The sequence below is a fragment of the Zootermopsis nevadensis genome, unplaced genomic scaffold (genome assembly GCF_977971745.1).
Source record: "Zootermopsis nevadensis isolate Lab colony 2312 unplaced genomic scaffold, Znev_1.0 Znev_ptg000029l, whole genome shotgun sequence".
Taxonomy (NCBI): Eukaryota; Metazoa; Arthropoda; class Insecta; order Blattodea; family Termopsidae; genus Zootermopsis; species Zootermopsis nevadensis.
In genome coordinates, this window is record NW_028259161.1 from 2,981,634 (window position 1) to 3,005,120 (window position 23,487).

General features: G+C 34.7%; 3 protein-coding genes across 16 annotated transcripts; 2 read left to right on the top strand and 1 right to left on the bottom strand.

The window, feature by feature from the left end:
• Window positions 1-28: 28 nt before the first annotated feature.
• dnk (deoxynucleoside kinase) lies at window positions 29-3,288 on the top strand. 4 transcript variants are annotated; one of them, XM_022059005.2, is made up of 6 exons: window positions 29-195; window positions 901-1,090; window positions 1,419-1,552; window positions 2,308-2,426; window positions 2,513-2,667; window positions 2,911-3,288. In XM_022059005.2, the coding sequence occupies exons 1-6, from the start codon at window positions 152-154 to the stop codon at window positions 3,004-3,006; spliced, it is 738 nt and encodes a 245-aa protein (XP_021914697.1). In that variant the 5' UTR covers window positions 29-151; the 3' UTR covers window positions 3,007-3,288. The 4 variants fall into 4 exon arrangements, with proteins under 4 accessions (XP_021914697.1, XP_021914698.1, XP_021914699.1 ...); XM_022059006.2 differs by lacking the exon at window positions 29-195 and adding an exon at window positions 202-404; XM_022059007.2 differs by lacking the exon at window positions 29-195 and adding an exon at window positions 202-398.
• imd (death domain-containing immune deficiency protein) lies at window positions 1,873-12,270 on the bottom strand. 4 transcript variants are annotated; one of them, XM_022058921.2, is made up of 5 exons: window positions 12,130-12,270; window positions 10,689-11,043; window positions 8,872-9,006; window positions 8,454-8,611; window positions 1,873-7,330 (listed from the first exon to the last, which is right to left on the bottom strand). In XM_022058921.2, the coding sequence occupies exons 2-5, from the start codon at window positions 10,981-10,983 to the stop codon at window positions 7,184-7,186; spliced, it is 735 nt and encodes a 244-aa protein (XP_021914613.1). In that variant the 5' UTR covers window positions 10,984-11,043; window positions 12,130-12,270; the 3' UTR covers window positions 1,873-7,183. The 4 variants fall into 4 exon arrangements, with proteins under 4 accessions (XP_021914613.1, XP_021914612.1, XP_021914615.1 ...); XM_022058920.2 differs by lacking the exon at window positions 12,130-12,270 and adding an exon at window positions 11,761-12,050; XM_022058923.2 differs by lacking the exon at window positions 12,130-12,270 and adding an exon at window positions 11,761-12,050 and having other exon boundaries at window positions 10,689-11,058.
• A 58-nt stretch (window positions 12,271-12,328) lies between these two features.
• tamo (PUB and ZnF_RBZ domain-containing protein tamozhennic) lies at window positions 12,329-22,615 on the top strand. 8 transcript variants are annotated; one of them, XM_087358094.1, is made up of 6 exons: window positions 12,329-13,029; window positions 13,667-13,725; window positions 14,099-14,274; window positions 14,865-15,064; window positions 15,449-15,628; window positions 16,006-22,615. In XM_087358094.1, exons 3-6 carry the CDS (start codon window positions 14,151-14,153, stop codon window positions 17,899-17,901), a joined length of 2,400 nt encoding a protein of 799 aa, XP_087214220.1. In that variant the 5' UTR covers window positions 12,329-13,029; window positions 13,667-13,725; window positions 14,099-14,150; the 3' UTR covers window positions 17,902-22,615. The 8 variants fall into 8 exon arrangements, with proteins under 8 accessions (XP_087214220.1, XP_087214223.1, XP_087214225.1 ...); XM_087358097.1 differs by having other exon boundaries at window positions 12,329-12,724; XM_087358099.1 differs by having other exon boundaries at window positions 12,329-12,588.
• Window positions 22,616-23,487: the final 872 nt, after the last annotated feature.

A 23,487-nucleotide genomic window follows, 5' to 3' on the forward strand; every position in this document is an offset into this window, starting at 1 on the left:
ATTCCACATCCATGCATTTGTCGCCATGTTTACTATACAGCTGTTTTTCAGGGATGATGGTAACAAGGGAAGTTTGTTGATAACCCGTGGAATTGTGTATAATTTCGTATACATCATTAAAATTTGATATTAATATTTGTTGCCGGTTTTTATGATATTAAATTGGATTTTCTTACATAATTTTAACATGATTAGGTAATGCGTAAAATATGTGAAGTTAGTGAAATAAGTTAGGTTATATTACATGCTACCAAGATATTCAGAAACGATTAGCTCGATTACAGAGGCATTGAACAGGCATTATGTTTAACATTTTAGGCGTTTTTAGCGGAATTTATTGATTTCGGGCGCATGTGCTTCGTAAATAGATTACAACAGGACTAGAATATTCAGTGATTGTGGTTGTAAGTATATAGAGCTAAATTATATTGCAAGGAACTGATCAACACTTACAACGAAAAGATTGTAAACTTTTTCTGTACTTTAATTGAAACATGTACATAAATTGTTTATTTATGCAGAAACTCTCAAAACAATGGAACAGTTGTCTAAATTCTTAATCAGTTTTTAAGTTGAAATGATTTATATGTTTTCAGGATTTGTTGATTAGAAAATGGGGTTAAATTATAATGGTCCTGTTGGTAACATCTGATTTCACTGACTAGTTGAGGGAATAGGTGACCATGACCTCTTGATGATTCTGCTATAATTGTTTTAAGTACTGAGAGTGCATCATCCCCAAGCAGTCCCACTAATTGTAGCTATATGAGATATTCAAAAGTACTTCTGGAAAACTATACATTTAGAATGTACCTTGAAATATTTAATTTAGGTCACTCAAATTTTATGTTTAGTAAGTTGTTATAAATTAATATTTTAATTTATATGTTTATTAAACAGGTCAACAGCACATTGGTTAAACAAAAGAGTAATGGCTGGTGCAGTGTCAGTGAAGCCATTTACAGTTTTTGTAGAAGGCAATATTGGTAGTGGAAAAACTACTTTCTTGAACCATTTTGCAAGGCCTGACGTTGACTTGTTATCTGAACCTGTAGATATGTGGAGAAATGTCGAAGGCCACAATTTACTTGTTAGTATATTTTTACTGTCAAATTACTATAATGTTTACCTTTTATAAACATAATTTTATTTTTGGTGCACAGGAAATATCATGCTGTTTGTCTATGGCAAATGAAAAATTGCAGCTGAGGAGTAGAAAAATACACTTGGTGCCATTATAATGTGACTCAATATGTCATGTAACATCTTTTAGCATGATTCTTCTTGAACTTAAAAATCTGGGTTCCAGTATACCTATGCTTTCATTTTGTATTCTTGGTTCATAAAATGTCAAGTGATGATTACATTTATGCAGTTAACTACCCACTAGACACTAAATTTTCTTTTATTTTCTCCAGGGTTTAATGTATGAAAATCCATCACGCTGGGGATTGACATTCCAAACATATGTTCAGTTAACAATGTTGGATCTGCATACACGCACATCAACCCATCCTGTGAAGATGATGGAACGGTCAATATACAGTGCTAGGTAAAACTGTGAAAGAATCTTAATCTAATTCTGAGAGAATGTATACATTATGAATTTACTTTATAATACAAATGTATGGCATTAAAGCATAACATACCAACACTTGCTGCAATAGAAGTCTGCAGCTGTAACAGATCACTATCTATAAGTACTTTTTGAATCACATTTTAATATTATCCTAATTTCATAGTGAGCCTACTTATTTGTGTAGTTATTTAAATATTGACACATTTCTGTCATATGTCATTTATGATACACCATATTTCTATACAATGACAGGAGAGGTATTGTGATGGAGAGAGAAAATTAAAGAAGTTAAAGATTTTCCCATCCATTTAATGTTTTAACCACATCAGATTTTTTGCCATATGTAGCTGATGCCATTGTACACACTATCCACTGTGTATACAAATCTTACTTTCAAAAGGTCAAACATACACAATGAGTCATGGACGTGTGTGACCCGGGGGCACAATTAACGTCAAAATGAAATTGACTAACCTGCAAAGAAATAGTTTGCACCAAGGAATGTAATTGATCTACTGAACCATTAATTTCCTCTGTTCCAGGCTGAAAGGAATTTGTGCCCCAAAATAGCATTACTAAAAGTTTGCTTCTCTTTGCACCTGACCACAGTTCTTATGTCACTGGTGTCTGGATACCAAATTATATAAACAAAGGGATTAAAAATCTCTTTTGTACACATTCCTTTCGATTGCATTGTCAACTTCTTACATGGTGCACTTTTCCAATAGGTATTGTTTCGTAGAGAATTTGGCTAGAGAAGAATTGATGCCTGCTGCAGACTATGTTGTTTTGGATGAGTGGTTTAAGTGGATCACATCTCACTTTCATATTGGTGGAGATCTTATAGGTAAATTTGAATATATAACAAAATTAAGACATGAATTAAGATACCCAAGTTTGTTAATTTTATTATGTATGTGTTCCTTTCTTTAGTTTACTTGCGCACTTGTCCTGAAGTGGTATTTGAACGTATGAAAGCACGTGCACGAGAAGAAGAGAGCTGTGTACCACTCGAATACTTGAGAAAACTCCATAAACTACACGAGGACTGGCTTTTAAATCAGACAAAGTTCTGTTGTCCGGCTCCAGTAAGTTCATACTCTGTAATTATCTTATTTTACCACTTACTATTTTTCCTGACATTCTTTGTATTAGCTTCAAAGTAACATATGTGAGCCCATTGGTGTCTATTTTTTTAAATGCTGAGATTTTCTGCAAAACACTTTCAAAAATCCACTTAATACACAAGTTACTTAACAGTTTCAAACTTGATCATCTTTACAGAACAGAGTAACATTTACACATGCCTGTATTACATTATTTTTTATCAGGTGATGGTACTGGATGCTAACCGTGACCTTAGTGAAATGGAAGAGGAATTCCGCAAATGTGAACCAATCTTTTCAGCAGCACTGCAAAAAACGTGAATATACAATAGCTTTTTCTGTCATCTTTACTGGTGGACATTCCATTTAAAAATATAGATGGCTGGCATATGCATACCTTCACTTTCAAGGTGAAGGTGATACATTCCTACAAAACTATGTGGGATCACAATCCAGAAGAACACAACTAACACATATTATTTAATTTCACATCAAATTCATTCAATGCAGGCATGATTTGGCCATCCTTACTGTTCATGCTGTAGTTTAAAGCAGTGGTATTCAACCTGGGGTACGAGAAGACATCTTAGGGGGTACGTGAAATTTTAAAAAAATATATATTATTTTATGTTAAATGCTAAATAATCAGTAATGTAATTTATTTTAGATGTAGATTATATACTATGTATAACTTGAATTATACACAAACAAGATTTCCGTCTTCTGGGTTGTTGCACTGTGTAGTCTGGTCGATGTTAACCAACGTTTCAGAGGTCATACTGCCTCCGTCATCAGGGCGACCTGATGACGGAGGCAGTATGACCTCTGAAATGTTGGTTAACATCGACCAGACTACACAGCGCAACAACCCAGAAGACGGAAATCTTCATACTCACCGCTGTGAGAACCTCAAGTCTTACATACACAAACAACTTTGGGGGTACAAAGTTGAAGAGAAATTATATCTGGGGGTACGCGAACAGAAAAAGGTTGAATGCCACTGGTTTAAAGCATTTGAAATGATGTAACTGACATGCTGTAGCCAATGGAAAAAACCAAACATGTTAAATTTATCTGGCACCACATTTCACATATTTGAGCTTCATAATGAGAAATAAACATTCTATAACCATTTGTATATTCATTTTTTAATGTTTAAACCAAGATAATAAAGTACACCAGCCTCAGTAACCTGACCTGTGATAAGTGTATTTCTGGAGCCCAGGTTGAGTGTATCACAACTAGTTTAGTACTAGCTCAGATCTTGAACATGTCTGTTATTATACATGCTTTCTTTATCAAATGTTAGCAACAACCACAGAGTGCAGGGTTCCAGTACTGACTTAATTATGATATTTAGACCACAGATAACACTCCATACAACCTGTAATAAATTGTAACAACATGGATAATATTTTCAGGACATAATTTGTTGGAAACAACTTGTATTTTATAAGATGACTACAGCGAGAAGGAATATCTGATTATTAATTAGAAAAAAAATTGAATAAAAGTATATCTTATCACAGCTCCCTTATAATATGAATTAACAAGCATATAAAACAAATAAGTACCAATATAATTCTTAAAATTAAGAATATACAAGTGAATATTTAAAATTTCAAGACAATAATATTATGTAATACTCCAAAATGGGGGGAGGGTATGTAAGAGTAATGCAGTAATGTGGTCTTGGATGGTGGTTCTCAAATATCAGTGCATGAAACAAATTGACAGTGGTGAGAACATACAAGCTCACACCCATCTTTTCCTCTTGTCATAATTAAATTACTGTTTGTAACACAAGGTGTGGAAACTATATCTAGTTATTTTGGAACCACTGTACCTCAGAAGTAAACAACTCTTAAATTAGGCTATTCTGTAGATATTAAAATACAATTCTCAATAATATTTAGTAGTACATAGAAATTTTAAGTTCTGCCAATGAAATCAACAGTACAAGATGCAAAGAATATGTTGCAACTGCCATTTGATATAAAACTTATCTGATAGTAAGTTACAGCTATTTTCCTCTGAGGTATTCTTTTTGAAAATGATCTCACTGGTATATATGCCTTACAGCTTCAGTCACAGTACTGAACTGTAGAAATGTTACTTGTATTTCTATATCAAGTGGTGATGATATTTCAGAGAAAATGTTCAGAAGTAAACAAAATGTTTCATGTAGAATATAAATGGTTATACGTAACTCTACTTAAAAACTTAATTCACCTTGCTTTCATTAAACATTCATGGCATTTGTGCTGCACATTCTGTACCTTGTTTGATTTGAAACCCAGTAGGTTCCAGACTTGTCTTAATGTATAATCTATACACTGAGGCTGCTAACAACAAATTTTTCAAAAATTACCCAGAACTGATAAATCTAAAGTGGAAGTGTTTGGTGTGCCATTTATTTTCAACAGGCACACTACCTTAATGTATAAAGGGCAATTGCAAAATGAAGGATGAAACTTAACATTTGGTATATCTAAACCAAATTCTGAACATAACAATTTGTCCTAGTTAGCGTGTTTTTGTCAGGACATTTTCAGATTTATAAAGTTCAGATCATATAGTCCCATTTTTAAAATATGTATTTATCATATTTTATTGAATAATTATTCTTAGTCCCATGAAAACTAATACCAGAAATCACTATATTTTACATATAACTAACAACTGCTGCTCAATTTCATGTTAGTACCTTTGCATAATTTACAAAATACTTCAATAAAAAATGCAAGCACCTGGATCTGTCAACTTGCAAACAGAACATGGAATGAACTCTTGATGGCAAGTGTGATGTACTTAGAGGAACAAATTTACAACAGCTATTGTGGAAGTAGTGACTACTTGTCTGTTTTAAGCACATAATTTATCAATTGATAATAACAAATATACTTATTTTGGTCATTTGACAAACCAAAAGAACTGTTTTGTGTAAAAAGAATGCTAATATATGTATCTTATTACTACATAAAAAACCCAAACCCCTTATGTAAAAATAAATAAAGTTTTGAATAAAATGAAAGTCTGTATAACATGACATTCATTCATATCATTTGAATCTGGCCTTCATTACATCTAAGAATTTGCTGAGCCACACAGCATTGGGCATGCAGGTAAACAGTGTCTCAAAACTCACTGCCATGTTAACATCAACACATTTCAATTTCATGAATCTCCACTCTTGTGACTATTTAGCTATGAGCATTCTATGTGTCTGTGTCCAACCATAGTGAGGAACACTAAAAAAAGTATATTTCTTGTTCAGAATCTCATGTGAAACAGTTGATTTATGGTGTGATGTGAGCACTAGAAGAATCACTGGTCCCACATTCTATTATGAGGGTTAATTCAGCAGTTTGTGGATTATATTTTCCAGTCTGTCTTCAAATAATTAATGGCAGAAGAAAAAAATGATGCACATTTTCAAAATGACAATGCAGAAAATTTCATGCGGGCTCAAGGAATGTGTTGACGGACATAAAATCAATATAGGACTAAGACCACCATGGGCCCCCCAATCTGAATATTTTGATTTTTACCCCTGGGAAAACTTGAAGCAAAACATGTACATAAATAATTCATCCATTCTGGATTCCTTACAGAGTGCTTAGATGTTAAATAGCATCATAATATCATGGTAAATAAACAGTTTAATTTAAACAAGTGAAATGTCTTTTAGCTCATCCACTAGCCTGCATCAGCCTCATAAGCTGAGCAAGTCTGTGAATGCTTGAACATGTCAGAAAGTTTTGGATATACCATTAGAGATATGCACAGCCTCGATTTACTTTCATTTGCAGAAAAGAGACCAGGTGGTGACAATGTTAAGCCTATACTTCAAAGAAGCAATGCTTGAATATTGACATTACATGTCAGAAATTGTATGTATCAAAAATGTTTGTCAAGATTTAGGAGTAAGAGTAATGGATATATTCACAGCCGCAACAGAGGACCTCTAGAATATGCACACAAGTTGGTGAAACTGCTTCCCATCTCTCACAGTCCTTTGTTCATTCTCTCATCCAAATGACACTGCATAACATACACAATTAGTTCTAAGCAAAAATTGACCATGACCATATTTTTTAAAATATGGACTGTTTTGTTGTGAACAATCCTGAACATTTTCAGATCTCAGATTACTGACACAATAAAATATATTTACTTAATTAACTGATTCAGGGCATGAAAAAAAATTCAAGAATGTTACAATGAAATTTCACAACCTTAAATTTCTTTATGTAAGACTCTTGTATTTTTCATGAAAACAGCATGTAATAATTATTAACTTATAGTTTCTAACACTAAATCCAGGAATGAGTCATATTTGAAACACAGAAGAACTAAACACAATAAAAAATAATTGTAAGAAAGTCAACATGCATCTTATGTATTAACGTTTCGTGATAATTAAAACCTGGGTATATCAAGTAAGCAATGAACATACTCCAGTGCCTAATCTACTATGCACTTAATCTGATATTAGTTAAAAAAGGGAAGATTCTTTTGCCCATTCTGCCAGTTTTTTCACAGCACTGTATTCAGCTGATTTCCACAAAGCATTAGTAAGCTCTCCAAGCCTTGCCTCACTTGCATTCACTCGTATCCATTCCAACAAAACCTGATACACCACCTGCAAAAGATAATTTTAATACAGAAACCTGGAGACCAATTTTACGCAATTAAACTGCAGTAAAATGTGTCTCAGTGACCAACGTTTTGGGTCCCAGAACACTATTGATCAGATGGGTAATTATCAACTACTGCATAAAGATCCTCTGCTCTAGAGTTATTCTCTGCCCCATGAAATTTGAGAGTTAAAATAAACTGTCATCCCTACTCCCCTCTACACACATGTACCAATAATGTTACTACGGCTAGCAGAAGAATGAGTCTCCCTGTAAAATATTAGTTGCCTATACAAACACAATTCAACACAAATAAACAAAGAAAAATCCAACTGTAAACACATGAATGCACAGTAATTAACTCACTGCTCAGATGCTGCCTAGCATTCATTCTACACAACATACAGTCATGTGAAACAAAGAAGCAGTGGTTAACAAAAAGTGTGAGCATTTCCAATACTCCCCCATTAAGACTGGTTATTTTAAAATATTTACTTATGTATATGCTAGTATAAATAAAAGTCACAATATACCTTCTAGGTAACAAAAATAATGTTTTCTTATTTGTTAATCTTTTTGTAAAGTCATTAAGCTGAAATGTTTACACAACTTATATTTTAAGGGGATATGTATCCAATCTACCAACCCCATCAAGCTGTGGAACAGGGAATAATTTAAAAATCTAGAGAACAAACAGAAATACTTGTAGTGGTACTCCATGCTTTGCAATAACTAAATAAAGATGGATGCTTAAACAGGAAGCAGTGATCAAATTTCTTTGTCCTCTGCTGACTGGTCCCTGGAACTGGAGGCAGCAAGCTTGAAGATGGCTGTCTTCTAGATTGCTGCATCATGCAGTCTAGTAAAAGTTTACTGACATTTCTTAGGCACTTGCTGACTCCATCATCAGGGTGATCATGTTTCTGAAACACTGGTAAACTTCTACCAGATTACACGGCACTAAAATCCAGAAAACAGCCACCTTCATACTCACCACCATGAAATTGTGGGCTGAATACATACACAAAGTTATACCATGGCAATTTTGCAAACTGAAGTCCAGGAAATGTTCCCCAAATGACAAATAATTTCGTTCTGCATGCATCTTGCAGAAAATTACTCAGATACCTCTCTCATTCCTTCCTTGTAATGATCTTGCTCGATCTGCTCCAATCTTCCATCGGTGAGATTAAGTGTTCTACCAACTTCTCTCCAATGTTCTCCGACATGGGGTGCAACCAACCTGATATGTTCTCGGGTTACTTGCTGCTTACTTTCTTGTAAACCTGCAACCATGGGGACTGTCATTCATTACTGCAACAATCAGTATTTCACATCTGCTACTCTCTCAACAGGTTTCATCTGACCACTGTCAACATCAATGGTATTTATTACACTACCTCCAATTAAATTCATCTTGTAAGGTTACATTAATGAAGAAATGTTTGAAAACAATTTAGAGTATGTTGTATGAACCACATTTTGATGTATTTGGATTTTGTACTAGAGCAATATACTGTATTATTTGCTTAAGACATATACAAACCTCTTATAGTTCTGTTTTCCTTAGGAGCTGATTGAGTTTTTGTACTGGGAGAATTTTGCACAATTGTCAGATTGACATCTGGTCCTATGCGGATTCCATTAGAATTTGAAATCTGGTATACAACAGTAGACGGTTCTGAAATACATAATCAAATTAACACTAAACCCAACTGAATATGGTATTAGGAAAGTTCAAGAAATAAGGATCAGTTAAAATCAAATTGGGCACATCAGCTTCTGGCCTATGGTGGTGATGTTGATTTACTGGGATAAACATAAATACCACAAACATTAGCACTGGAACTCTATTAGACACTACTAAGATGGCTGGTCTAAAAGTAAACAGTAAAAGCAAATCTTTAAAAAGTGTTCATATGTTCACATATCTGGGAATGATAGCAAGAAATAAAAATAATATTCATATGAATAAGTTAAGAGCACATTAAATATGGGGGGATGCATTCAGTTCAGGATTTATCTCATCCGTATCTAAAGAGTAAAATATATAGAATTATAATTTTACCTGCTGTTCTATATGGAAATAAAACTTAATTTCTTACCATAAGGGAAGAACACAGATTGAGGGTGTTTGCAGAAAGAGTGCTAAGAAGAAAATCTGGACCTAAAAGAGAAGTAACAGGATGGAGAAAACTGCATGATGAGAAGCCTCATAATTTATCTTCACCAGATATTATTAGGACAATCAAATGAAGGATAAGGTTGGTGGGGCATGTAGCATGCACAAGAGAGAATTTTAGTCATACACCCTAAGTAGAAAGTAAAGAGACCACTTGTGAGACCTAGGCATAGATGGGATAGTATTAAAATTGATGTTATAAGAACAGAGTGTATGGATGCAGCCTGGATCCAGTGGCAGACTCATGTGAACATGGCAATGGAACTTCAAAGAACTTCAAAGCCCATGAAGGGCAGGGAATTTCTTGACTAGCTTTTCCATACGGTTAGGTTTAAAAAAATCCTAACCTGAGTTAATGTTATGTTTTGTCATGTAGACTTAGGAAGGTGTATGACTTATTTGACTTCACCCACTGAATATGATCTCATTCAGAACAAATCAATCAAACAAAAAATACAAAAAAATTAAATGCATAAGTATTAAATATATTCAAGCAAACAACAAGCTGTAATAAGTGGTGGGGGGGAGGGGATATTTTGGAGACCAAAGTATACTTTGGTTTTTCTGTAAACAACTGCCAGATTAGCAAAGCAATATGCAGAAATCTGTGGCATACATCTTAAATGCAACCAGGTAGATAAAACATAAATAAAATGTTAATTGGGCCAAATAAGGAACACACTGTAGAGTGCATATAATATAAAGCACTTGAAGTCAGTAGTAAAGCTCTAACTTCAGACCAGGTTTGTGATAATATACTGGAATTAAAGGCCTACTGTACATCTCAAAAGTGGCAGTAGATGAGAATGAAGTGTTGGTGGAAGGAGTGAAAGAGAAAAATTAACTGCTTTGACAAAAATCTACTTCAGGACCACTTCATCCACAATCTTACAGTCTGCCAGAGAATGAACCTGGACCTCCACACAGTGAGAAACAACTGTATCCTGGGCAACATGGCAATAAATTCTTCAGCTAATAATCTCCTTCTAGCATGGATTTCTCTTCATAACATATAAAGGTCACAGACTTGAATTAGTGATTCTATGTCAGCTAGAGAGACTACATACCACCACCAAACAAGAAATGGTAGGATGGTCATGAAATTTAACTGCATTAGTATAAGGACCAATGTTGAGTTAAAGCATTTAGAGGTTTGACCTGCAGCTGTATTAGATTCATACCTGGACATACACCTGAAGCTTTCTTTTTTTCCTTCTTACTTTTTGGAGACTTTGGTAAACTTTTAGGACTTGATTTCTTCTTTGTTACAAAAGATAGATCTTTTGGCAGTTTTAAGTATGTTTTATTATTACTTTTTTGGCTTGCTTTCCTTTCTTCATTTATAATCTCCTCTTTGGGAGGTAACGTATGAGATGCATCAGTTTCTTGATCATTAATGATTTCCCTAGGTGCATCAGGAATCGAGTCTGTCTTCAAATCTTCAGGACTGTGTGTACTGTGCTTTTGATTTGCCATGACTTCAACTAATAACTACAAAGGCTGAACAATGTTCCAAGTCTACTGTCCAATCAGAAACTGAAATACAAACAGCTAAAGAGAATTACATTACATTTAATTAGTATGGTATTATGGGAAGAGAACTGCTGTTACCCTGGTTCATGACAACTTTCCCATAAGATATGCTCATACCAGTTATTTAGTCATTTATTGATATTAATAGATATGTTAGCCGTCTAAAGAACAATGAGAAAAAACAGACACCACCTCAGCACCACTACAATTATGATATAGAATCACTAGACCCTGTAATTACAGCTGACACAAATGGTGGTCATGAGTTGATACACTCATTACTGCATTGCCAGTTTACCAATTTTAACACTGCACTCTTATACACCATTTTATTCTTGACATCTCAATTTAAAAAAAAAATGTTTCAACATTTTGTGTTGTGAATTTTAAGTTTCAGACATGACTCCATATTGCATGTTACTGTAGTAGTTTAGTCAAGATTCAAGCTATTATACTGAAGATGGCTTAGGTCTAAGAAGGTTCAATGAAATGTACATAAATTATTTTCTATTATGCACCAATAGAAAAATGACATTTTTTAAGGTTCCCCTGCTTAAAATTTTTCAGATCCTCATAGTTTCATACATTACCAAGATTACACGTAACGTGGTTGAACCAAATTCATCTGATATTAGCATCATCAAGCTGTAACATGGCAGGCTCTAGTAAAATAATTCAACTTCTTAAAAAGTCATATTAGATAAGAAAATGAACACACACTTGTTCTTCCCGTTGTAAAAGCTTTAAAAGATATTTCTTCTAACACGAAACGCCTATGTTCACAACCAACATGAGGAGTTGTCAGTGCTGCAGCGAGTAAATAATCCGTCACACCAAATGTGCTCTTTAGAAATTACAAATATAGACTGAACGAAGAATAATCTACATCTTGCAAAAAATCAAACTACAGCACGGTAAAAACAAACTTTTGCGATTCTTCTGACACAATATCTGTTGATGACTAACACATACAGCGCTACCAACGAAACTTTACAGATCACTGCTTCTCCTGGACCAATCATAAAACGGCCTTCGTAGCAGGCAACATACGTGGCCTCTGATGTCATATATACAGTGCTGCCTACTAACCTTAGAACTCGATACAGAATGGGATAGAATCATTCGATATTGTGATATGTTGTTTCGAATATTTCGACTCTATTCTATATTTTGCTGCCATCTGTCCTTTCAGATCGATATAGAATTGAATCAATTCATTCGATAAGACTCATCTATCCTTCAAAGTCGTATCGACTGCAAAATATATATATGACGTCGTAGGCCGCGTTCCTTACACTTTTTAACATTGAGTTACCGATGTGTATGTTGGTATTACCTATGGATCCGTAGGTTATCTATGCCGAAAATTTATTTTGGTTGTGACTTGTGATTAGTTGTAATTTCTCGGTTTTCATGCTTTCGTGGAGTAAAATTTTTCCCATATGCCGTTCCTCTTCACTGTCTGGCACAGTATCATTACGTAAATAACATAACAACTATCCGCCAGTGAACTTACGGGTGAATGAATAGTAATATCCTTGAGAGGGGGTAATGAAATTTTATAATTTTGCTGTTAATAGTGGTTCCGCAATATTTATGTAAAAAACTGATTTACATAAAATTTCAAAAACACCGTATAAATACTATTTAAATGGGTTAGCTATGATGCCACCTCTCAAAGAAGGTACTGGAATGTGCAGCTTCTGCAGAATGTTTAATTTCTCAATTCGTTATTATTGTACAGGTATTTAGGTTTGTATAATAAAATTAACTGTCATGCCAGTTTTACTATCAAAATAATTTTGTAATTAAATTTGCACATATACTGAAGTGTTGTGGCACATGTAAGGCACAAATTGCAAACGGCTCTTGTTTCAAAATGCTACCCGACATCTTCAGGCATTACATCTGGATGATATTGTCCTGGATATTGTAATAAAATGCCTACAATGACACACATAAAAACACTTTAAAGTAGCAGGATAATTTGTAAGTATAATGTGATTGGTATAATTTGTGGGATTGAATAATTTGGAGAACGTATGCTTCTAAGAGTTCTTCCTAGATGTGTGAAAAGTATTCTGTCTCAAACTTTTTATCAGTACTATACTAAATATACCATGTTTCAAGTAAAATTATTATATTATTTACAATTGCACACCCAGTATAGAAAGATAGACTCACTTCACCCATTTTAGTACATTCAGTTTAGTAAAGTTTGATACTGTATATGGTGTTCATTGGACACATTCTTCTGTTTGCCATTTAAAGTTTAAATGTGGATAAAAACATTAAACCTAGCATTAAAACAAAATCTTGTATTAATCCTGCTCTGTAAACAAATTTACTTTAATTGAAAATTCTTAAGGATTGTAACTACTTCCACAGATAATATTTTTAATTAATTACTTTGGTCTCTATAATGTAACATACCTACTCATAAAATATGATCATGCTAATAGCTGTAAGAAAAATGTTTCTTTATATAAAATGTGTATGAGGTCTTCTGCATCCTAGACTCATCTGTGAAGGATCTACAGAATATAAATAAATTTTGATTCTAATTCTGTTATTGTTTTTTCAATGGTAGCTGTTATTTTAGGCATATTTTGTAATATGTTGACAGTTACCTGCAGTGTGTCAGATGTATTTGTGCATGGGCATAAATCCCTAATTCATTGAAAGGTTAGTTTTTCTAGACATATGTAACAGTAGTTTAGTAATTGCAAGTAAATATAGGATTTGAGGTTTTCATGGCTGTGAGTCTGAAGATGCTGTCTTCTGGGTTGTTGTGCCATGTAGTCTGGTAGAAGTTCAGAGGCAATTATAAATAGCTTTCGGATTGTAAATTTCCTTATTTAATGCACAGACTAACATAACTACCTAAATCTAACCAACTCAGAACATGTCTATATAAAGTAGACTGAAACAAATGTTCTTATAATTTGGAGGTTTTAAAACAAGAAGTCTGACATTTTATTACCTTTATGTTGTTAACTGATGAGGTGACTGGGAATTTTGTATTCCTAAAAATTATGATTGAATTATTTAATTTCAGATTAAACACACTATGTATTTACTGTGAATGGAGATTTGCTGAATAGCAAGGAATGGCAGAATTTATTTCTTGTAGCCGATTGGCAGAACTATGGATGATGATTGAGCAGTTGCATCTTAGTTACCTGCAGACTGATGAAAGCTTGCATAAAATTGAGCAAAGGAATAAACTTGAAGGTAGTCCCATTCATTACTTTTGCACATTGTAACAAGTGAAAATTATTATAGAAGTTTATATTACTGCATTATATAAACATATGTAATATAATTTTGATCTACACTGTATACTTACATTAAAATTTCTTTTCATTCTGTGTAAGCTATCAGCAGATGTGAAAGTTGATTAGAGAAGGTTTAATGATTGTGCATCTGAGCATGTAGTGTCATTTAGTAGGCAAAAGTACTGCTGTTATTTTGAAGTGAGAGAAATGTTTTCTTCTGTTTCCCAAGTGTTATTTTATTATCTGCACTGTATTACCTGACTCTTCTGTGCAGGTTTAGACCACTGGCTTACATAGATAGTGAATTATAGTGCAGCCCAGATAATGTATTTTGTCTAGTCTTGAAACCCTCGCTTAGCCACTTTAATGTTCAGATATTTTAAGTACACTGGTTTCATGTTGTGGGAAATGCTTCCATTAATGTCTTATTGGCATTCCTGTCTGGTGAAGGAATTAATGAGCGCAAAATTCAGTAGTGTAAATGAACCTGCCATATCGAATTTCCTGTATTTAATGTAATGATTCTGTTGCATCTCTGTTTTTCAGGATATATCAAGGAATATTTGTGCCTTGTTCCCCATGATAGAAAGTTCAGTTTCCGTGAAACTGCTGATGTACTGCATCGAAGTGCCACTCAGAAGGAAGATTTCAGTGGTTACCGGGCAGCATCAGCTTGGAATGCCATTGGAATGTATGCTGCAAATTTGCTGGCCCAACCATGGAGGAAGGAGTATAGAGAAATGAAGGTTTGTCAATTTTATGTATTACTGACCTGTAGTTTTATTATTACATAATTGCAGGGCCTTTCTTGAGAACTTGGTAGTTGCTTATATCATCAACAACCCAGAGGTTAAACAAAACAAGTCATTAGGTCCTGTACTGAGTATGTTCAATCCAGTTCACACCATCACAGCCTGTTCCTCTAATATCTCTATCTCTTTTTCATTGCTGAGGTTCCATTTGTGTTTCATAAACTGTTACTTTTTTTAATGTATGAAATGTTATGTCACCAATGCCATTCTCACTATGTTCACAAAAAACACCATCTTGTAATTGAGAGCAAGAGGGAATTTGGATCTGAGGTTTGAACTTTCTGACTGTAATTGGTCTTATGCTTCTTTTGTCCTTAGTTGTTTTGTGGTTTCTACAAGCATGAAATTGAAGCTAATCTTGCTGGGGCAGAAATGATGCTTCAAGCAATGGGATATAAGCATGCAGGACAAACAATAATGGTACTGGATGGACCTATTGATCCTGACAGGGTGTCCAATGTGTCACGAGATTCACTGATGGCATTTGTGGAATGCCAGGTGAGCAAACAGCCATTTCATTGTATGTTTATTTTTCATTTAAGTTAGATAATTATCTTTCTTTTAGGTTAATAATAATATTGACTAGATACATATATATTTTATATATGAATGGTTAAGTATGAATTAGACCATTCATCATGTCCTTTTAAGGACAACCCATTTTCTATCTTTTTAGTGGTGACTCTAAGGTGGGTTCTACCATTTTATTGTGCACGGAAGATTTCTTCACATGAATGGGAATTATCAGACTGTCCTGTAATGGACATACAAACAAATGGTTGGACACTTGATATTTAGTATATTTATGGGAACATAAACACATTTTATGTTAACTGCATTCTTTCCTGTGAAATATCTTTGTGTTATCACAACAGTTGCTAAAAAACATCTGGGAAGAAGTATCATACTGTTTCAACTGCAGCTGGCTAGAAGTGTTGGAGTTTCGTGAAAATCATGTTGGAACGGCTGAGAATGCAGCAAAAGGACTCGTGTATCACTTTCATCAGCGCCAGTACCAAGAGCAGCAGCAGTTAGCAGCCTATCATCAGGGAACAGCAATGGACACATATGGCACAACAGCAAGATTTCACCAGCCAACTGGTGCCTGTATGTACAGTCAGATACAACCCCTGCACCCTGTGCCTCACATGGGGTATTATAACTACCCGCCATTCCCTACTGGACCACCACATGCATACACTCTTCCACCCCAGCCAAGGTATGCTAGTATCATAAGCCCCCATCAAGCTATTCCACCCACAATGACCTACCCTGTTCCAACAACAGTACACCCAGCTTATCACCATATTTCTGGATTACATCACCCAGTGCTGAAATCTCAGGATCTTTACCCTACTAATGGCCATCACACTCATCATAATTACTCAACACCAATGACAGTGGCTCCACTACCATTACAGAATGGATATTCTGTTTCAACTCAGTTATCATCTGCTTCAGTACAAGTACAGAATTTGAATTGTCCAGTTCCAACTGGTCAGCTTATTGAGCTTGATGTGGTGGCTCCACCACAGAGTAGTAACAGTGAGACCCAGCAGATATACTCAGCCACAGAGTCAGCATCTTCCGTTGTGGTCCCTCGAAATGTACGTAATCATGGCTCCACTCAGAATCAAAAAAGTGTAGCCCTGAGGAAAAGTAATGAGAGACAGCAAGATAGCTATAGACAAGAGGTACAGCAGCCTCATCCTTGCAATTATAACACCAGCCCCCAAAAAGGTCATTGTCAACCACTAACGTCTAGCAAAGCTAAGGAGGATGGTACTGGAACTTTTGAAAGCTGGGATTATGTGTTCCGTAACTTGGAGAGCCAAGGTTACAGTAAAGATCTAGGTGAGAGGCCAAATATACTGTCCCCGTCACCTGAACGGATGACAGGAAATTCCGTTTCACTCAGGAATCATCTGGAAGATGTCAGAGACTCTTGTCAGCATCAGCAGGAACAGTCTGCAGTCAAAAATTTGGAAGAGACATTGATGGAGTTAAGACTGGAAGAATTCCATAAAGTACTGCCAGCTGAGCATCAGCCATTAAAAATAAATGAGGCTCTGCAGAAAATCCGGTTAGAAGCTGATAGTGAACCTTGTAGAGTCTCAATAGGAAAAAGGTCCCCAAGTATTGAAGGCGTGGATGGAAGTGTCAGTGTTTATGATAATGTGTCATCACCATCAAAGGATAATCCACAAAGGGAAAGGCCAATCACAGTTGCCACAACTTCCAGCAAATGTAGCACCAACATCAGTGCTATGAACAACAAAGCATCTATTCGGACATTACCGAGAGAGACTAGAAAGTACATAGATGAGACTGATAGGTCATCATCACTGGCTGGGGTCCACTACTTGTCCACTACCCTGGATCATAAACACTTGCAAGATAGTACTAACTTTTATCGGCTTATGCCTAAGAGTTCTGATTCTTCCCCACCTGAGCAAAACTTAGTTCTTCAAGACTCATCCATCAAAGAAGAGAGGCAGGGGAGCAGTGAAAATACTGCGCCTGATTACAGTCACAAGTTGTCAGATGCTGCAGATAAGCATAAATGGGAATGTGTGACATGCACATTTCTCAATGTTCCTTCACGCGACATCTGTGAGATGTGTGGCAAGTCAAAGGTGAGAGGGCCAGAAGTAAGGCCTCTGGCCAGTGGTGGACGTGAATGTCCTCAGTGCACGCTCGTCAATGAGAAGGGCGTGGGCACCTGTGAAGCATGTGGTGCCAGTCTGAAGGACTCACCAACATATATCTAATTTCTGAAATGAATGATGAAAGTTTTAGTTCTTCATTTGATATAATGTTGTGAGTAGCAACCATTTTATTCATGTTAATTTCATCAGGCATTCATGACCTCTTTATATCACATTGAAATAAAACAGTATAAATAATTAAACCATGTTGTAATGTGAAGACTGATATTTCATAATGTATATATTTCAAAGTGGAATTTCAATATGTAGATTATAAATTATGAGGCACAAAAATATCTGAGTATTATAATTAATGATATCATAAACAAGAAATAGTTTGCTGTTTGAAAGGCATGTTTTCTGTAATGAAAATTCTTCTAAACTTTTTATGTTTGAAAATAATTCTTAAAACATGCATACAATTTATTTTCAAAATATGCACTTCATAGTATAAGTTTTTGTAGACTAATTAGTTACTGATGTTGGTAAAAATTAACATAGCTTTGTTTTTGTACATTTAGAATTTAATCAATTACATTACCAGTTACCAAATTTTATATGGTAAAAATGTTTTCTCAAAGTTTTTCCTGAATTGGGGTATTTAACTATTGTATTTCTTTATATAGGGTACATCAAACATAATTTTGCAGATACATAGCTTAAATTTTTAATTGTATCAACTCTGTAAATATGTGGTAAAAAACTGAATATTATTAGTTATTTCAAAATGAATGAATTTTGTAGATGAACCATATAAATTCCAGCACCCAAGGACTGGAATAATTTTGAGCAACGGAATGTACTAATTATTTCTTATCCTATTAATTGAAATTGTTGAAGGAATTGAGGAACCATATGTAATACCTTCATCAGATTTACAGTACTGGCACACGACTATTTCAAATACTGTTTTATTACCAAGTCTGCATGAGTGATAAAGTATAAGCTATAGTTTGTTATGAATTGGGTAATGTAACTGGATTATTTTCTACTTGTGCATATACTGTGCATTTTTATACACATTGATCTAATTACTATGTTATTTAAAGTATATTTTGGTGTAAGATTTGAGGTTTTCACAACGGTGAGTATGAAGATTTCTGTCTTCTGGGTTGTTGCGCTGTGTAGTCTGGTCGATGTTAACAAACATTTCAGAGGTCATACTGCCTCCGTCATCAGGGCGATGACGGAGGCAGTATGACCTCTGAAATGTTGGTTAACATCGACCAGACTACACAGCGCAACAACCCAGAAGACAGAAATCTTTATATTTTGGTGCTTAAATGATTTGATTTTCTTTGCTTTAAGTGAAGTTGAACATGAATAATATCTGCCACAAATATGGGGGTGTATTGATGATTTGATTTATGGAGTGAAAAGTGTCATGTCTGAAGGAGAGGAATTTTATGTAATGGTGTGAGGTGTATTCATTATGCTTTATGTTTTTCACGTTAATGTAGTTGTTTAAGAGTCAGTTAATAAGAGAAGATTTTAATAATGTATTCCATTTGGGAGTGCACAGAGATTCAGAATTTGGATGGAAACATAGGACATTGTTTTTCTTTTCTATGTTGTTAAACATTTCAGATGTCACCAGAAATATGTACACTTTTTTATAATTTGGAATTAACATAAGAATGCTAAAATGTCTTGCTTCTTTTCATCTTTTTGACCTTACACTACACTGCTGTGGTAGGAATAAACACTAACAGTGACACAAAAGCCTGTTATTATGATATACATTATTTTCACCTTGTAGTAATTTGTTAAAAATGCACTGCATCTAAAAATGTTTGTAGTACTTGTGGATTTTAGTTAAATATGTTTTTCAGCATTTATATTCTCATATTTTTAAGTTTGATTCATTCCTACTTCAAGTCCTTAAAGGCAATAATGTTGCGTCACTTTACAATAGATAATGAAGCCACTGTTTTGGAAAATGTGACATTTAAATCCAGTAAAATGATTGGTCGTGGACTGAGTGGACAGGTTTGATTCTCACAAAGTTGGAATTTCCTTTTTCATCACATTCAGAATGCTCTGAGATCCATTCATCTTCTTTAAGCAATGTATGTCAAGTGCTCTCTCCAGGGATAAAGACAGTCACAATCACCTCCAGTACAGAGATAATAAATGTGAAATTTTATCTCCAGGCCTGTAAACCTTCAGATGGTAGTGCTTTGGCATGATATGGTTTTTATTTTGAGATCTTCACTATGTTGAAGTCATTGAGAGAAACATGGGATTTTGTTAGCAGTTTAAAGGTGGCCTTTCTCACAATATCCCGACTTTTTATGGCTTTATCGTCAAACCAGTTTCCTTGTAGACAGGTATTACTGTAGTTTGAGTAGTTTCAGAAGGAATTCCACTTGTGGATTACAATATGATCTTGATTTAGCAGTCGCTATATAAAATTCATTTTAATCTGGGAATAATGTAATATGACACTTCAGTACTCTGAAAATTGAGCAGTGTTCTCATGCGCCTAATATCAGTTCTGTCCGAAGAAGACATTTATTTCTAGAAAATGCTTCATGCTGCGCATTGCTGAATATCACATTGGGTCATCATCCATTTTCTTATGCTTATGTACAGTTACATACAAGCTTGAGACCATGTACATCATTTTGTTCCATTCTTAACAAGAATGCCTCTTTTTCATGCAAGTTCTTACTGTTTCCACAAATTAAGAATGTGTCACAAATCGTGTTTTTGTAAGACTGTACGTTAATTCTTTGTGGTAACAACACTAGCGGATCGAGAGGTACAAATGATACTCTCCTTTATAGATAAAGGCAGCACCAGCTTGAAGAGAATGTCTAATCTTGATATTGTTCTGAGGTTCAAGAATGTGTTGCACTGCAGCTGCACTTTCTGTACGTTTTGTGGTGTCTAGAGACGCCGCGAGTTTACCTCCACCTTATCTTTACTGCATGTTATTAAAAACGTACAATATGTTGACCGGTCAACGCGGACATTATGGTGGTTGCTCTTAAGTGATCAGCGTATTTCTCTAGAGCTACTACAATTAAATTGTGTTTTATGGTTTGAATAGATTCTTATTAATTATTGATAAGTTGTGCTGTTGCTTAATATTTAGAACCTTGGTAATAAGTTATTAATATGTCATTCTTTTATGACAAAATATATTAAAGCATACCTGATACTATAGAAGATTTGTAAGAAAAGTGGTTTGTCCCTATAAACCATTTAGCAAGTATGTTAATTAAAAGTGTAGATGATGAATAATGGTGAGAGAGATTTCAGTTTATTGTAATCTTCTCCTGCAGTTGTAGAAGAGCAATGTAACCTAGTTATAATGTTCCTGTTTGTCTGCAGCAAATCTTTAACGGGGAGAAGGAAATTCATATACTGCTAAAATGGGAACATTTTCACGTTGTGTAATAAAGTAAAAAGAGGGGAATCTGCCAGTTTTGTCCTCTTACTTGAGACTGATGGCTACCTGCAAGTGTACAAGTACACGGTGGTCTCCGGCTGTCATGAGATGCCATTGTATCTGAATGATTTCATACTAAACCTCTTTTACTTTTGATACAAGAGAAACGTCTAAGGTTAATCGTTTTTCCATCCCCGAACTGGATCTCAAGTTGGGGTAGTAATTAAGAGGTGAAGAATATTTTTATCTTAAGCCTAACTTACAAAAGGAAAATTTACTGGAAGGAAGTACTTGAAACCATTAAATTCTCACTTTGTAAATAACATTTCCACTCTTTAGCCTGTGATAACATATTTTGTCTTAATTACGAGTGGGCCACCACAATGGAACAATAATGAAATGGTCAAATTTGTAGAGAGTTAGAGTATAAGATGTAATGATTTCTGCCTTCAAAAATTTAATGAGGGAATGTGTTTCAGGATATAACGCTAGAAATCCTGAGAAGGATTTGAAGTTCTCACGGCGGTGAGTACGAAGATGACCGTCTTCTGTGTTGTAGCCTGGTAGAAGTTTACCAACATTTCAGAGTCAATGATCACTTGTCACCCTGATGATGGAGGCAGCTGCTAATTCCCAAAAATTAACAGATCTGACACCTGCTTGAATTACTTCTCTTCTGGGAATTTTGAAGACAAAGCAGATGTTATGAAGAAAGCTGTTGGCACATTTGACTTGCTTGTGTTGACCACACATGAAAAATTGAAGGAGCACTAGCCTCAATTAAACTCTTTCACTGTGCACATGTTTTTGGCTTGGAATGCCTCCAGTAAATTTTCCTCCATGTAAATTACTCATGTACCCTCAATATTACACGGACAGATTACGGAGAAAGGAATGGGGACAGCCTAAAATATAATCATTACTATTAATTTCACATGAAATCATTGTATAATTCTACACGTTTCTTACATTTAGTTGTGATGTGGATTACTACTCTTTAGTGTACATATTATTGTAAATTGTATTATTATGTAGATTATTTACAGTTTTTGCTATTTGTAATGCATAATTGACTTGGTTGCATTTCCTAATTGTAGGTCAGTGCAACTTCAAAATGAATGCCACTAATCCACAAGGATTTCAATCCAGAATGACACCAATGAACAGCGTAGCTACTGATCACACTAAAAGAAATGCGCAAATAAAGGTAGCGCTATTTATTATTTGAGGATTGTTGCAAACTATTTTAAAACTACTGAAGCAGTGAAATATTTTTATAGCAATGTCTAAGGGAATGTTTTCTGTTGTTTTGTACAGTGTAAATATTATAAAAATATATTTCTTTCTGTTTCCAACAAAATAAACCAATAAAATTCTAAATGTTTTTTTCTTATTTTGTATTTTCATGGGGTAATGTTAACTGCTAGTACTGAATTATACATATAGAAAAACTACATGTGACGTGACCTGCAATACCTTGAACAAACAGGAGTTTGATTTTTAACCCATGTAGGTGTGTGTTACAAATTAATTTGATATCTTTGTTGTCTTAATATTTTACACAATTTGTCAAAAAGAAAAGACGGGGGGGATATTTTGGTTTCTGGTGGCGTACCAACTGCAATTACCCCAGTTAATTGATTCATAAGTGTGCATGGATCACCAATAGAATATACTAAGATGAACACTGAGGATATTTAAACCCCAAACATCACGTTATAGGTCGGATTCATCTGTTTTCAAGATGTTTCTGGCTTGGATCTTGACAGAGGTGGCTACTTCGACTATAGTAATCTTATTCAGTGCCATATAACATGCAGTTGGCAAAATTATAGAAAATTTGGTTGTTAAATGTGCATTGTGTGGTGAAAACGTGTGTGACTTGCTGTCTCAATATTTTCAGAGTTCACACTGCAGAGAAATAACTTTAGAATTCGATGCAGTACCAGTATGAATTTGAACACACTCGACTTCAATCTTTAGTGCACGTGTAGTAAATATATTACATGGCTGTGTAAATCTTATCAGAATATGATTACATCTCCTTCGCCCATATTCGATTCTTCGAAAGATGCCGTCGTATTTCGCTTAAGTGCTTCCCAGTAACATGCTAGTGGGCTATGTCTAGGTGTCCCACAATGTTTTTCAGGGTCAGATGTGAAAAGAAGTAGCCAGTCTTCTTGGGCAAAAAGAATATTTATTTCAATAATGTTATTTCTAGGATGTTTTAAAAATCAGCTAAAAAGAGGTAG

Bases quoted from the DNA above. Each gene is read 5' to 3' on its own strand.
- tamo (XM_087358094.1), top strand. From the start codon at position 14,151: ATGGCAGAATTTATTTCTTGTAGCCGATTGGCAGAACTATGGATGATG. The intron at 14,275-14,864 runs GTAGTCCCATTC...TCTGTTTTTCAG, and splicing joins GCAAAGGAATAAACTTGAAG to GATATATCAAGGAATATTTG. The intron at 15,629-16,005 runs GTGAGCAAACAG...TTATCACAACAG, and splicing joins TGGCATTTGTGGAATGCCAG to TTGCTAAAAAACATCTGGGA.
- imd (XM_022058921.2), bottom strand. From the start codon at position 10,983: ATGGCAAATCAAAAGCACAGTACACACAGTCCTGAAGATTTGAAGACA. The intron at 9,007-10,688 runs GTATGAATCTAA...TATGTATTTCAG, and splicing joins AGCTTCAGGTGTATGTCCAG to AACCGTCTACTGTTGTATAC. The intron at 7,331-8,453 runs GTATCTGAGTAA...TATCTTTTGCAG, and splicing joins ACAAGGAAGGAATGAGAGAG to GTGGTGTATCAGGTTTTGTT.
- dnk (XM_022059005.2), top strand. From the start codon at position 152: ATGATATTAAATTGGATTTTCTTACATAATTTTAACATGATTAG. The intron at 1,553-2,307 runs GTAAAACTGTGA...CTTTTCCAATAG, and splicing joins CGGTCAATATACAGTGCTAG to GTATTGTTTCGTAGAGAATT. The intron at 2,668-2,910 runs GTAAGTTCATAC...ATTTTTTATCAG, and splicing joins AGTTCTGTTGTCCGGCTCCA to GTGATGGTACTGGATGCTAA.